The 14,600-nt window shown below is 40.7% G+C and overlaps 1 protein-coding gene and 2 long non-coding RNA genes across 3 annotated transcripts in view; 1 reads left to right on the top strand and 2 right to left on the bottom strand.

Annotated features, from left to right (window-relative positions):
- The window catches only part of GDPD5 (glycerophosphodiester phosphodiesterase domain containing 5), a 33,885-nt gene extending 27,651 nt beyond the window's left edge, over nt 1-6,234 (bottom strand). The window contains exon 1 of the mRNA XM_075851038.1: nt 6,169-6,234. Within this exon, the coding sequence (XP_075707153.1) occupies nt 6,169-6,234 (66 nt within the window). The remainder of the gene's footprint in view (nt 1-6,168) is intronic.
- Nucleotides 6,235-8,275: 2,041 nt separating this feature from the next.
- Nucleotides 8,276-9,169, bottom strand: LOC142740381 (uncharacterized). The gene is made up of 2 exons (XR_012880633.1): nt 8,575-9,169; nt 8,276-8,449 (listed from the first exon to the last, which is right to left on the bottom strand). It is a non-coding gene; the product is annotated as an uncharacterized LOC142740381 (long non-coding RNA).
- LOC142740382 (uncharacterized) lies at nt 8,577-9,682 on the top strand. The gene is made up of 2 exons (XR_012880634.1): nt 8,577-9,057; nt 9,505-9,682. It is a non-coding gene; the product is annotated as an uncharacterized LOC142740382 (long non-coding RNA).
- The last annotated feature ends 4,918 nt before the right edge of the window (nt 9,683-14,600 follow it).

The raw sequence follows: 14,600 nt of genomic DNA, 5'->3' as shown, positions 1-14,600 counted from the left end.
TATAACTACTATAATACTGCTCCTATATACAAGAATATAACTACTATAATACTGCTCCCTATATACAAGAATATAACTACTATAATACTGCCTCCTATATACAAGAATATAACTACTATAATACTGCCTCCTATATACAAGAATATAACTACTATAATACTGCCTCCTATATACAAGAATATAACTACTATAATACTGCCTCCTATATACAAGAATATAACTACTATAATACTGCCTCCTATATACAAGAATATAACTACTATAACACTGCCCCTATATACAAGAATATAACTACTATAATACTGCCTCCTATATACAAGAATATAACTACTATAATACTGCCCCCTATATACAAGAATATAACTATTACAATGCTGCACCCTATATACAAGAATATAACTACTATAATACTGCCCCTATATACAAGAATATAACTACTATAATACTGCCCCTATATACAAGAATATAACTACTATAATACTGCTCCCTATATACAAGAATATAACTACTATAATACTGCCCCTATATACAAGAATATAACTACTATAATACTGCCCCCTATATACAAGAATATAACTACTATAATACTGCTCCCTATATACAAGAATATAACTACTATAATACTGCTCCTATATACAAGAATAGAACTACTATAATACTGCCCCCTATATACAAGAATATAACTACTATAATACTGCCCCTATATACAAGAATATAACTACTATAATACTGCCCCCTATATACAAGAATATAACTACTATAATACTGCCTCCTATATACAAGAATATAACTACTATAATACTGCCCCCTATATACAAGAATATAACTATTACAATGCTGTCTCTTATAGACTGTTCTTTAAAAGGATACACATTTTATTTTAGGGGATAATAATCTAGATGTAAAACCTCCCCGCTCTACAGATGAGAATCACCGGAGAGGAATACACAGGTAAATGGACACTTCTGTTCCCTTTCACAATGAAGTCCATTGATTTTAGGTGACCCCACAGACAAGATAAGATTGTCCCTGTGCCCGCGTCAGCAATGGTTATGAAGCCAATTAAATCCTGGTGATGTTAAGGAGAACATATATGTGCATATACAAAGTGAAAGGTCACAGCATCGATGCAGAATCATTAGGCAGGACCCCCGACAAGTACACAGGAGCCTAAAAATGCTTTAATTATTTACAATACCCAACGAAGCGAGACAAGAACATGATCTCCTCTTGGTTTTCTCAGGTCAATCCTCCAGAGACAGAACAAACCACACAAACCTAAAGAGAACAGCCCTGCATAGTGAGGGTTAGGCCTCATGCACACGACCGTAGCCCGACCGTAGCCGTGTGCACGCCCGTGATTTTCGTGTCGGCCGGCTGCGGACTGTCAGCGGACTGTCAGCCGCAAGCCGCCCGCACATGCACATGGCCGGGCCATTGTTTTCAATGAGCCCGGACCGCAACTCCGGACCATAATAGGACATGTCCGTACTTTCTGCGGTCCGGGTTCCCGGGCCGTGCACGGACCGCAAAAACTACGGTCGTGTGCACGGCCCCATAGAAAAGAATGGGTCCGCAATTCTCCCGTGGATTTGCGGGGGAATTGCGGACGCAAAAACACGGTCGTGTGCATGAGGCCTAATACTCCAATCACACCCGTCACATTATAGTATTTAAAACCAATTCCAGTCTGAAACCTGTTTAGATGCACATTCTTGTATATAGGAGGCAGTATTATAGTAGTTATATTCTTGTATATAGGGGCAGTGTTATAGTAGTTATATTCTTGTATATAGGAGGCAGTATTATAGTAGTTATATTCTTGTATATAGGGGGCAGTATTATAGTAGTTATATTCTTGTATATAGGGGCAGTATTATAGTAGTTATATTCTTGTATATAGGAGGCAGTATTATAGTAGTTATATTCTTGTATATAGGGGGCAGTATTATAGTAGTTATATTCTTGTATATAGGGGGCAGTATTATAGTAGTTATATTCTTGTATATAGGAGCATTATTATAGTAGTTATATTCTTGTATATAGGGGAAGTATTATAGTAGTTATATTCTTGTATATAGGGGCAGTATTATAGTAGTTATATTCTTGTATATAGGGGGCAGTATTATAGTAGTTATATTCTTGTATATAGGATGCAGTATTATAGTAGTTATATTCTTGTATATAGGGGAAGTATTATAGTAGTTATATTCTTGTATATAGGGGCAGTATTATAGTAGTTATATTCTTGTATATAGGGGCAGTATTATAGCAGTTATATTCTTGTATATAGGAGAGGTATTATAGTAGTTATATTCTTGTATATAGGGGCAGTATTATAGTAGTTATATTCTTGTATATAGGAGGCAGTATTATAGTAGTTATATTCTTGTATATAGGGGTAGTATTATAGTAGTTATATTCTTGTATATAGGAGCAGTATTATAGTAGATATATTCTTGTATATAGGGGCAGTATTATAGTAGTTATATTCTTGTATATAGGGGGCAGTATTATAGTAGTTATATTCTTGTATATAGGAGGCAGTATTATAGTAGCTATATTCTTGTATATAGGGGCAGTATTATAGTAGTTATATTCTTGTATATAGGGGCAGTATTATAGTATTTATATTCTTGTATATAGGGGCAGTATTATAGTAGTTATATTCTTGTATATAGGGGCAGTATTATAGTAGTTATATTCTTGTATATAGGGGCAGTATTATAGTAGTTATATTCTTGTATATAGGAGCATTATTATAGTAGTTATATTCTTGTATATATGGGCAGTATTATAGTAGTTATATTCTTGTATATATGGGCAGTATTATAGTAGTTATATTCTTGTATATATGGGCAGTATTATAGTAGTTATATTCTTGTATATAGGAGCATTATTATAGTAGTTATATTCTTGTATATAGGGGAAGTATTATAGTAGTTATAATCTTGTATATAGAGGCAGTATTATAGTAGTTATATTCTTGTATATAGGGGCAGTATTATAGTAGTTATATTCTTGTATATAGGAGCAGTATTATAGTAGTTATATTCTTGTATATAGGGGCAGTATTATAGTAGCTATATTCTTGTATATAGGAGGCAGTATTATAGTAGCTATATTTTTGTATATAGGGGCAGTATTATAGTAGCTATATTCTTGTATATAGGGGGCAGTATTATAGTAGCTATATTATTGTATATAGGGGCAGTAATATAGTAGTTATATTCATGTATATAGGGGCAGTATTATAGTAGTTATAGTCTTGTATATAGGGGGCAGTATTATAGTAGTTATAGTCTTGTATATAGGAGCAGTATTATAGTAGTTATATTCTTGTATATAGGGGCAGTATTATAGTAGTTATATTCTTGTATATAGGGGCAGTATTATAGTAGTTATATTCTTGTACATAGGAGCAGTATTATAGTAGTTATATTCTTGTATATAGGAGCAGTATTATAGTAGTTATATTCTTGTATATAGGAGCAGTATTATAGTAGTTATATTCTTGTATATTGGGGGCAGTATTATAGTAGTTATATTCTTGTATATAGTGGCAGTATTATAGTAGTTATATTCTTGTATATAGGGGGCAGTATTATATTAGTTATATGCTTGTATATAGGGGCAGTATTATAGTAGTTATATTCTTGTATATTGGGGGCAGTATTATATTAGTTATATGCTTGTATAAAGGGGCAGTATTATAGTAGTTATAGTCTTGTATATAGAGGTCAGTATTACAGTAGTTATATTCTTGTATATAGGAGCAGTATTATAGTAGTTATATTCTTGTATATAGGGGGCAGTATTATAGTAGTTATATTCTTGTATATAGGGGACAGTATTATAGTAGTTATATTCTTGTATATAGGGGCAGTATTATAGTAGTTATATTCTTGTATATAGGTGGCAGTATTATAGTAGTTATATTCTTGTATATAGGAGCAGTATTATAGTAGTTATATTCTTGTATATAGGAGCAGTATTATAGTAGTTATATTCTTGTATATAGGGGCAGTATTATAGTAGTTATATTCTTGTATATAGGAGCAGTATTATAGTAGTTATATTCTTGTATATAGGGGCAGTATTATAGTAGTTATATTCTTGTATATAGGGGCAGTATTATAGTAGTTATATTCTTGTATATAGGTGGCAGTATTATAGTAGTTATATTCTTGTATATAGGAGCAGTATTATAGTAGTTATATTCTTGTATATAGGAGCAGTATTATAGTAGTTATATTCTTGTATATAGGAGCAGTATTATAGTAGTTATATTCTTGTATATAGGAGCAGTATTATAGTAGTTATATTCTTGTATATAGGAGCAGTATTATAGTAGTTATATTCTTGTATATAGGGGCAGTATTATAGTAGTTATATTCTTGTATATAGGTGGCAGTATTATAGTAGTTATATTCTTGTATATAGGGGCAGTATTATAGTAGTTATATTCTTGTATGTAGGAGGCAGTATTATAGTAGTTCTATTCTTGTATATAGGGGCAGTATTATAGTAGTTATATTCTTGTGTATAGGAGCAGTATTATAGTAGTTATATTCTTGTATATAGGGGCAGTATTATAGTAGTTATATTCTTGTATATAGGGGCAGTATTATAGTATTTATATTCTTGTATATAGGGGCAGTATTATAGTAGTTATATTCTTGTATATAGGAGCAGTATTATAGTAGTTATATTCTTGTATATAGGGGCAGTATTATAGTAGTTATATTCTTGTATATAGGAGCAGTATTATAGTAGTTATATTCTTGTATATAGGGGTAGTATTATAGTAGTTATATTCTTGTATATAGGGAGCAGTATTATAGTAGTTATATTCCTGTATATAGGAGGCAGTATTATAGTAGTTATATTCTTGTATATAGGTGGCAGTATTATAGTAGTTATATTCTTGTATATAGGGGTAGTATTATAGTAGTTATATTCTTGTATATAGAGGGCAGTATTATAGTAGTTATATTCTTGTATATAGGGGCAGTATTATAGTAGTTATATTCTTGTATATAGGAGCAGTATTATAGTAGTTATATTCTTGTATGTAGGAGGCAGTATTATAGTAGTTCTATTCTTGTATATAGGGGCAGTATTATAGTAGCACTTGTCACTTCCTTCCACCTGTCCTCATACCCAATTTGCATTATTCAGTAGGATAAAGCTCCAGGAGTATATGAGATCTGTTCTCCCTCCTGTGACATTATGGGAAGGACATTTAGTAACATTCTTTCTATAGATGAACCTTATTTTATAAAATATTCTTACCCTATAACTGAGGAATGATTAAGGCACCGGTGATCTTATTAGTGATCACTGGTGTTGCCCTTTAAATAATTGTGCGGATCTCTGATAACGTATTTGCTCCCTGACTCTGTTACGCAGTCATTACTGTAACCTTTATATAAAACTACAGATCGAGAAATGAAGAGCTGAGTTTATATACAGGAAATCGGAGCATGAACATAATACATATATAATAGGACGGAGATTAGAAGTTCAGACTTCGCCCCAGGGTAACAACACGGAAGGCGTCTTAATGCAGCGTTTAAGTAAAATGTCAGCACTTTCTGATCTTACAGCCACATTTCTATCCTCAGAACCAGATATGAAGCCTGACGCGTTTCAGGTATTGATCAGACATGACTGAAATTCCCATATAGGGCGACAATTAAAAGCAATAAAAAAATAAAAATAAAATGCTTCTGTGTATGGAAATCTGCAGGGATAAAATAGATCAAACACCCCATACAGATCCATAAAATAAAATAAAAAAAGATAGCGGATTAGGATCCATTTCTGGAGGCACTCCGGCGTGCAGCAGAGGTGGCATTGCTTTCTCATGCATTCCTAGTGTCCCTTCTTTCTGCGTTTTCCCACATTACATGCACTGCAGCAATCAGGGAGTAACTAGATCTCTGCTCATTCTGATTCATGGAAAGAATACCGGAACTACAGTTAAGACTGACACACAACTGGGGGATTTTTACTTTGCATAACAGCGCTGCTGTACAAGTCATTCAGGGTCCGTGAAAAGCTGGGTGACCATGCCCGTCACCTTGTAACAGCAGCGAGGTGTGTGTTACATAAGAGGTATTACAATGACTGGTCTAAGCCTCTCAGTGATACAAATAGCCTTACACTTATGTGACTCTGACAACACTGCCTGGCAGGGCCAGGAGAATTCAACACACTGGGATTCTCCATCGGGGAGAGATAATTGTGGTCTGGGGGCCCTAAACGCAATAGAACGCAACTTTCGCTGTGTCACAGGTGCAATGTGCTGCGCACATTATAGGATACAATACTAGGTGACGGTCTGCGGAGTCATCCCTACCATGTACGAAGGTTAAACATCGTTTTCTATATAATGGGGAAAATTTTTTTTTTTTTAAAAGAAAGGTATTAGAGATGATAAATGGCGTGTACGTATATTTGCACGCGGTGTGAAGATATATACAACCCACACAGAACCATGAACAACAAGGTGTCCCCCCCCCCCCCCCCCCCCCCACTGGTCTGTGGCGTTTATAGAATTCTCCGCGGCTGGATATACGTGCACGCAGTGACTCAGCCCGGTAGGTCAAGGAATGGCTCAATCAATACTGCGCTCTGCCAGGTGACGCTGGCGAGACGTCCTTGAAACGATCGTCGCTCGCACTTTCAACACAGAAGAAAAAAAAAAACAAGGTTGTGGGATCGTCAGCGGCAGAGACTGAGGAGACGGAATTTATCCAAAGCCAGACAAGTAGTTCAAGATCGTATTCCAAGAGTTTTGGGAAAGTTGGGGGGGGGATACAACCAATATGGTGGCCATTACAGGCCCCCCGTGATCCCATATGTTGAGGGTCCCAGAGGCAAGAACTGCGCAGATCAGGCATTTGTGGTATGTGATGGGAACATTGTTGGTCACCTACAGGGGGCGCGTCATTAATAGAATATTATTTGATGGACTGGAGTGTTCCTTTAACCCTAAGGCTATGTTCACACTCAACCAAACATGTCTGAAAATACAGAGCTGTTTTCAACGGAGAACGGCTCCTGATTTTCAGACGCTTTTTGAGCAACTCGCGTTTTTCGCTGCGTTTTTTACGGCCGTATTTGGAGCGGTTTTTCTATGGAGTCAATGAAAAACTGCTCCAAAAACGGCTCAAGTGAGAGGCACTTTTTCGCTATCTTTTTTTACGCGGCCGTTTATCAAAACGGACGCGTAAAAAAATGGCCTGTCGGAACAGAACGCCTTTTTTCCCATTGAAATCAATGGGCAGATGTTTCGGCCGTTTTTTTCGGCCCGAAAAACGGCTGAAAATTATGGAGCCGTTTTCAGAGAAAGCAGCCTCTGATTTTCAGGCGTTTTTTTTACGGCTTTTTTTGGAGCGGTCAATGAAAAACGGCTCCAAAAACGGCCCAAAAAGGTAACATGCACTTTTTCACGGGCGGTTTTTTGCGTGCCGTTTTCGGGAAAAAAGGCGTAAAAAAAACAACACGCCCTGTCCAAACAGAACACTGTTCTGCTTCAGATTTTTCAGCCGTTTTTCCGGACATTTATGGCCGGAAAAACGTCTGAGAACACCGCGTGTGAACATACCCTTAGGCCGAGTTCACATGGGTCGGATACGCTGTGTAATAGCACGCAGCGTATCCGCCCTGTGCGCCGCAGGGAATTCAGGGAGAAAAAGCGCACCAAACTGTGGTGTCGTTTTTCGTCCGGAATGTCCGCTGCGGAAAACGGCAGCACTTAGCCGGCCTTTTCATCCCAGGAGACCGCTGCAGCCTGTGACTTCTGGATAACTATGAGGCTTTGTTTTTTTCGGAGTTGCCTTTTTTGCGTCGGAATCGCTGCGAACCCACCATAAAAAAAACAAACACATCTGCTATTTGTTGCAGGATTTACCTCCCCATCGAATTCAAATGGGGGAAAGCCCGCAACAAATAAGCGTTTACGCAAATACAACAGACGAGCTGCAGAATAAAATTCCGCGCCGCAGGTCAATTTGAGCGTTTTTTCCGCTCAGTATTTACGAAGCGCGTGGATGAGATTGGTTTCATCTCATCCACTTTGTGCTAACTGTATTTGCTGAGGATTTTTTCCGCAACTAATTCCGAAAAACAACTGTTTTTACGCCGCACGTGAACTGACCCTTAAAGGGATAGTACTTCTTTGGACAACCCATTTAGATACGGCATGAGAAGATAACGGAAGAGAATTCGCAGCCTTTTCATTATGACATCATCACAGGACACCACATTTTGCTCCTTAGATTTATTAAGTAACATCTCCTGCCGCTGTAAGACGTGCTCTGTAGTAAAGATGGTTTGGCCAATTCTAGAGACTGAAGAACTGGGTGGAGTCGTGGCGAGCGGGAGACGTCACTTCCATTCCGCACGTCCGTGGATTAACGGTAGCGTCTGCGTCTGTGAACTGCGACCAGAGAACATGAGATATAGATATAGATACATAGATTATAGTATAATAGCCATGTGATACAACTACATCACCGGCCTGGGCTGCAGTATATACAGGGCAGCTGGATTATATATATTTACCTGTTCTACGGTTTCCACGGCGCTTATGGGCGCTCCTTCTCCTGGTTCTGCGTCGCCTTCTGGGTGCACTGCGTTCTCTCGTCATTCTGGGCGGCATGATGATCGTGCGGTGTTACCTTCCTTAGGTCAGGAGCAAGATGATAACGACGGCAGGGTTCGGAGTGCGATGTGCCTGCCCGGTGTCCATTGTGATGTCACATGATGACATAAACAAGTAGGCGGGGCCTTTAGTCATTGGGTGTGGTCGAGCGGGGCCACAACGATTTGCATATTTCATGATGTCATAGAGCGGTGATGTCATCACAATGGTTACTGGGCCCCAGGGTTCTGCAGTCATCATCATCGTGCTCCTGACCCCACCAGAAAGGTAACATTTCACTATCATCATGGCGTCCAGAATGAAGAGAGCCAGCAGTGCGCCTAAAAGACGACGCAGAACCAGAAGGAGGAGTCAACATAAGCGCCGCGTGAGCCGTAAAACAGGTACAGAGATGTAGATCGGGATCAAAAATTCCCAGTAAGTGGTCGCCCTCTGTTGTGGAACCACTGAAATTTCTGTTCAGCCATTTCTTATCGGTTTCTATGACAGCTGGGTGACCAGCAACATGGCGGCAAAAATGTCAACAGAAAAACTGCCCTTGTTGCCCATAGCAACCAATCACCGTGCTGCATTCTGAGCAGTTAAAGTGAAAGCAGAGCCGTCATTGGTTGCTATGGCCAACAAGGCTAGTCTATCTATTAGACCATTTTGATACCCTGGGCCTGATTTATCACTTTCGCCGCTCTGGGGTGTTTCTTTTACCAAACGGCTGAATAGGCTTTTTAATCTTGACAGGAATTTTGAGTTAAAAATAAAAATGACCAATAAAAGTATAAACATTTCTGTAATGTGGAGATGGATCTGATGTCATGTTTTTTTTTTGGTCGCAGTTCACAGACGCAGACGTCGTCATTAGTAAAGTCGATGGACGCGCAAAGCGATTCTCCGCCAAGTTTTACGGAACTAAATTGATCGAACTCCCAGAACATCAAAAATCATCGTTGAAACAGAAGACGTCTCACTGCAACAGAAACGGTTCATGAATAAAAATGCAAAAACGGAGCAGAATTTGGTGTCCTGTGATGATTAAGATAGGAGGTTCCCCGAATAAAGTCCAATAGACAACCAAAAATAATGAACCTATTAATTACCATACGGCGGGACATACGCGCAGTGAAATTGCTCATTGGCGACTTACGTCCAGGCCTAATCCAGCCTATAATGGACGACACGTCACCTGCCACTGTCACCCTCCTACCTGACAGCCGCCAATGAACGCTGGGTCTTGTAGCGTTATGTTAACGGACATGACACCGCAATACGTCGCCTGCCTGCCCATAATGCTTGTGCTGCCAATTACCAACTCATGATGGCGCTATTAAATTTATGTATACAACACTTTCGGAAGGATGCCCAACACCTCTTTAACCCCTTGGCGTTGTCGCCATGGGCAAGTATGGAGCGCGCTCACGGGCTGAGCGCGCTCCATACTCGGCAGGTGACGGCTGTTTTATACAGTCGACACCTCACTCCGCCCGTTTAACACTTTAAATGTCTAGGTCAATCGTGACCGCGGCATTTAAAGTGTTAGCATCAAGGGGGCGGCCCCTCAAACACGCCATCACAGCTCGCCTCGCAAAAATTAAGCCCTCACATCGCTAAATTGACGGAAAAAACGTATGGCTATGTTTTTCTCCCATTTCACCCCACAAATATTTTTTTTTTCAGCTTCCCAGTACATTATGCGGTAAAATAAATCGTGCCATGAAAAACTACAACTTGTACCGCAAAAAACAAGCCCTTCATATGGCTATAGAGACAAAAAAAGAAAGGGGGTTATGGCTTTTGGAAGGCGGGGAGGAAAAAAGCGAAAATGAAAAAAAAAACTGAAATTGGCCGAGTCTCTAAGGATTTCCGAAGATACAGGGGCCCAAAATCCAGGACCCTTCAGATTCCTAAAACGCTGCCGCCTCTATTTTGCAGGGCAGTGTGGGCTCCCCCCAGCACGCGAGGGTTTTCGGTCATTACAGAGACTAGAACTTCTTATCCGTCCTACACAATGTCACATGTGGACTCTTCCGTCACCACCAGCACATTTTCCACGATAATTAGGCGCGCCGCTTGTGGTGCGGAATACTTAACCTGACAAATATTTCCCGCTCTGTGTTTTGTATCTCATTTTACTGTAAGTGGCCCGGTCACAAGGGAGGCCAACAGAGCTGACTTAAAGAGCACTACACCCCCATCCCAGCACGGCGAGCGGTGGGTGACCTGTCGCACCAGACAAGTAGCCCCGCACGTGACCCGCCAGTAGCAATGGCGTACACAGAAGGGAAGGGCACTCCTAGCAAATATAAAAAAAAGGGGCCCCTTTAGGTTACTGGGTTTTACCACCCAGATCAGCAGGGCCTGGCATTTGCTTCCCCATTTATGACCTTTGGGGCAATTCCCCGTTGCTTCCAAACCATGCAGTTCCCTCTGGACAGGTCTCGCCATTGAGTAGCAAATCGAATGGGAACTACCAGCGCTGGGCCCCCTCGCTAGAAGGACCCCCATAGCAGCTGCAGGGTCTGTCTCTATAGTATGTACATCCTCGCACCAGCGACCTGAGCAGCACAACTTTCCTTGCGACTAAGGCCCTGTTCACACAGAGTTTTTTTGCAGTTTTACTGTGGTGTTTTTTTCGGCCGCCGCCATCGAGCGCCCCGCGGGCAAAAACGCAGCGAAAAAAAAAACGATTTCTCTCTCTCCTATTGATTTCAATGAGAGGTCAGAGACTGGACCGCAGGAAGAAAGAGCATGCCGCTTTTTTATCCTGCTCGTGGGGAAAAAACGCCTCCCATTGAAATCGATGGGAGGCAATTTCTGCCGTTTCTTGGCGTGGTTTCCGCATCAAAAAAACGCAGTATGAACTAGCCCTAAAGTTAATATTGCATGAAGGCGTCAGTTTTACATCGTGCAACTCAAAGTATCGCTGAAGGACGCAACAACGTACTAACGACCAAGACTAAAAACAGACGTTATATACACAGATGAGCGGGCGCGCACGCGTGTGTAAAGATACACAAACATCCTGCGGTCAGGGCATATTGGGAGTTGTAGTTTCACAATACCTGGAGACCGCTGCGATACACTCTTTCATAGCGCCACCTACAGGTCTTTGTGACGTTCGCTCAGATCGTCCATACGCCGCTCACCTTCAAACGTGCAGAGAAAACTGGGACTTTGTTCGCATTTGCGTTCGGCGTTTCAATTGTTCTGCTCCGTCATAGGAACAAAACCACAAAAATAGTGTAAGCGCCGGATCGGTCGCACGAAGGAACCCCCCCCCCCCCCCCCGATGAATCCCATTGACCGGATGTCAGACGGAGGCTCCGACGCTGATGTGAACAAAGCCTTAGGGTATTGCATAGCGGGAGATGAAAGCAGCCGGACCTGCGCCATCTACCATGTTATTCAGAAAACAGAGGTGAACTGGAAAACACGTTTTCACGCTCCAGCTGCGCTCACGTTCCCTGGTGGACGGATGTGTCACTAATCCACGACCTAATGGCCGTCTGTCATCCCATCCACACGCACGTAAAGCGTCCCCGGAGAACCGTTACCTCATGTAGAGCCGCGTGTACTACAAGCCCAGCGCTGCGACTCTCCTGCCCGCAACGACTGCGCAATTTGCTGGGTGAAATATGGGATAAGCCGGAACATCTGATGATTTCTTTACCATATACACGGATCTTCACGGATTCCGATGCAGAATTTATCCTAAAGACTACTCCACCTGCTACCTGGGAAGAGGTCGATGGGATTCTGCAACGGACTTCTCACCTGTTGTGGTTTCTAACCTGTGGTTCCGCAGCGGTTGCAAAACTACAACTCCTAGCATGTCCTGACAACCTCGTTCTATCAGCGCATGTTGGTAGTTTTAAAACCACTGGAGAGCGACAGATTGGGGACAATTAGTGCAGAGGATCAAGCACCAATCACTACGGAGCAGCCAATAGAAAAACATGGCCGCTTTCTTCCAGAAACAGCGCCACTCTTGCCCACGGTCGTGTCTGGTATTACAGCTTTGCCCCATTCACTTTACCAGACACAGCCAATGAGAAAAGTGGCTCTGGTTCAGGAAGAAAGTAGCCATGTTTTATTTCAAACAACCCCTTTAAGTCCTGCCCTCTTTAGCTAGGCCACACCCCCTCAACTAGTCCCTAGCTGAAAACGGAGAATTTAGTAAAAGCGGGAAAAATAAAATACACATATATGGTATCGCCGCGATCGTAACGACTCGAACATTAAGATAACGCACTGATTTAACAGCCAGGTGAACGGCATACAAAAAAACAAAAACAATTCCTTTTTTTTCCAGTCCTTCAAGAAAAATCAATTAAAAGTTAATCAAATAGTCCCAACAAAAGCTACATCGTGGACTGCAAAAAAAAAAAAAAAAAAAAAAAAAAAGGCCCACATTTGGCCACAGACGAAAAAATTAAAAAAAAAAAAAAAAAAGTTACGGCTCTTGAAATAGTTGTTTTTTTTTGTGCAAATGTAGTAAAACATAAGACATACACATATTTATTATCGCCGTAATCGTACTGACCCATAGAATTAAGGTAACATGTTATTCAGGCCGATTAGTGAACGCGTAAAATTAAACCACGAAAAATATTGCTGGAATAGCGTTTTTTTTTTCAATTCCCTTCCCAAAAAAAAGTTAATAAAAGTTTAGCAATATACTAACTGCACCCAAAAATGGAGCAATTAAAATATGCAACTCGTCCCGCAAAAAAAAAAAAGAAAAAGCTCTGAAACGGCAATGTCGACGAAAAAAAGAACGTAAAAAAAAAAGTTATGACTTACAATTGCGATGGTAAAAAACAAAAACAATAGTGCTCGGTCATTAACGTGCATTAAGGGGTTAAGACTCTGTTCACATTAGCATCATGGCTTACATTTATAATGAAAACCATGACACGGACGGTTTAAAATAGACCCTATAGACTCATCAGGACGTTCCGACCCGACGTATTAACAGGAAAACACATGATTAGTTTCCATGGTATCCGCATTATCACCTGACATGGAGCGATTATAAAAAAATAAAATAATTTAACCCCAATTATGGTTTATATGAAAAGAAGCTGGCGGGGCAATCAGTTGATCACTGCGGGTCTGGCTTCTGAAACCTCCAGCGAATCACCAGGGGAAGCGGTGACCAGCCATGCAGCGCCGGGGCCAGTACAGGAGACTCTGATGGACCTGATGGCCATATTCCCCAATAGGCCTTTTTTCAGACGACTAGAATACAGCCGCATATTCGAGTCTGTATTAGGGCTTATTCAAACGGATGTGAAAAACGTCAATTTTCGGTCCGTTGAAATAATGGCTGGGTGAACGGCCCCATTGAAATACATGCGTCCGTGTGACGGCCTTTGATTTAACGGCCGTGACGCGGACGTATTCAACAATGGCGTGATTAAGCCCTTATGGTGTAGAGTAGTAACCCTACATGGTCTTAGTCAATCAAACGTAGATCTGTGTTGATCACCCTACGGGGCCCTAAGATCGGTTCAGTGGAGTCCAGGTATTGCCACCATAAACCGACCCCAATATGCGGCCGTAATATCGCCATCTGAAAGAGGTTTAAGTTCGGCTGGTTCGAGCCCCACAGATCCCCCCTTTAATGCCAATCTAAACCACAGCCAATTAGCAACCGCAAAAAACTCACAGAAATACTAAATAGACATTTTTTTCAGAATAACATCCATTAAAAGCAGCTTGCTGATGGTCTCCACAAAGCAACAGGAGATTTTTTTTCTTCTACACTGCACAGAAAACAACAACAACAACATGGGGCAAATGGCAATACAAGGTGCAGATTATTGTTCGCCACTTCTGGATTGAATTGCCGTTTCTGCCGCTGCCATTTACATGACAATTCCCCTTCAGTCAGGCTAAAAATAAAATGAAAAAAAATGACCAGGTTTCCATT

This window comes from Rhinoderma darwinii, chromosome 2 (genome assembly GCF_050947455.1).
Source record: "Rhinoderma darwinii isolate aRhiDar2 chromosome 2, aRhiDar2.hap1, whole genome shotgun sequence".
Classification (NCBI taxonomy): domain Eukaryota; kingdom Metazoa; phylum Chordata; class Amphibia; order Anura; family Rhinodermatidae; genus Rhinoderma; species Rhinoderma darwinii.
The sequence above is the reverse complement of the archived record's forward strand: the minus strand, read 5'-3'. Positions and strand labels throughout refer to the sequence as shown.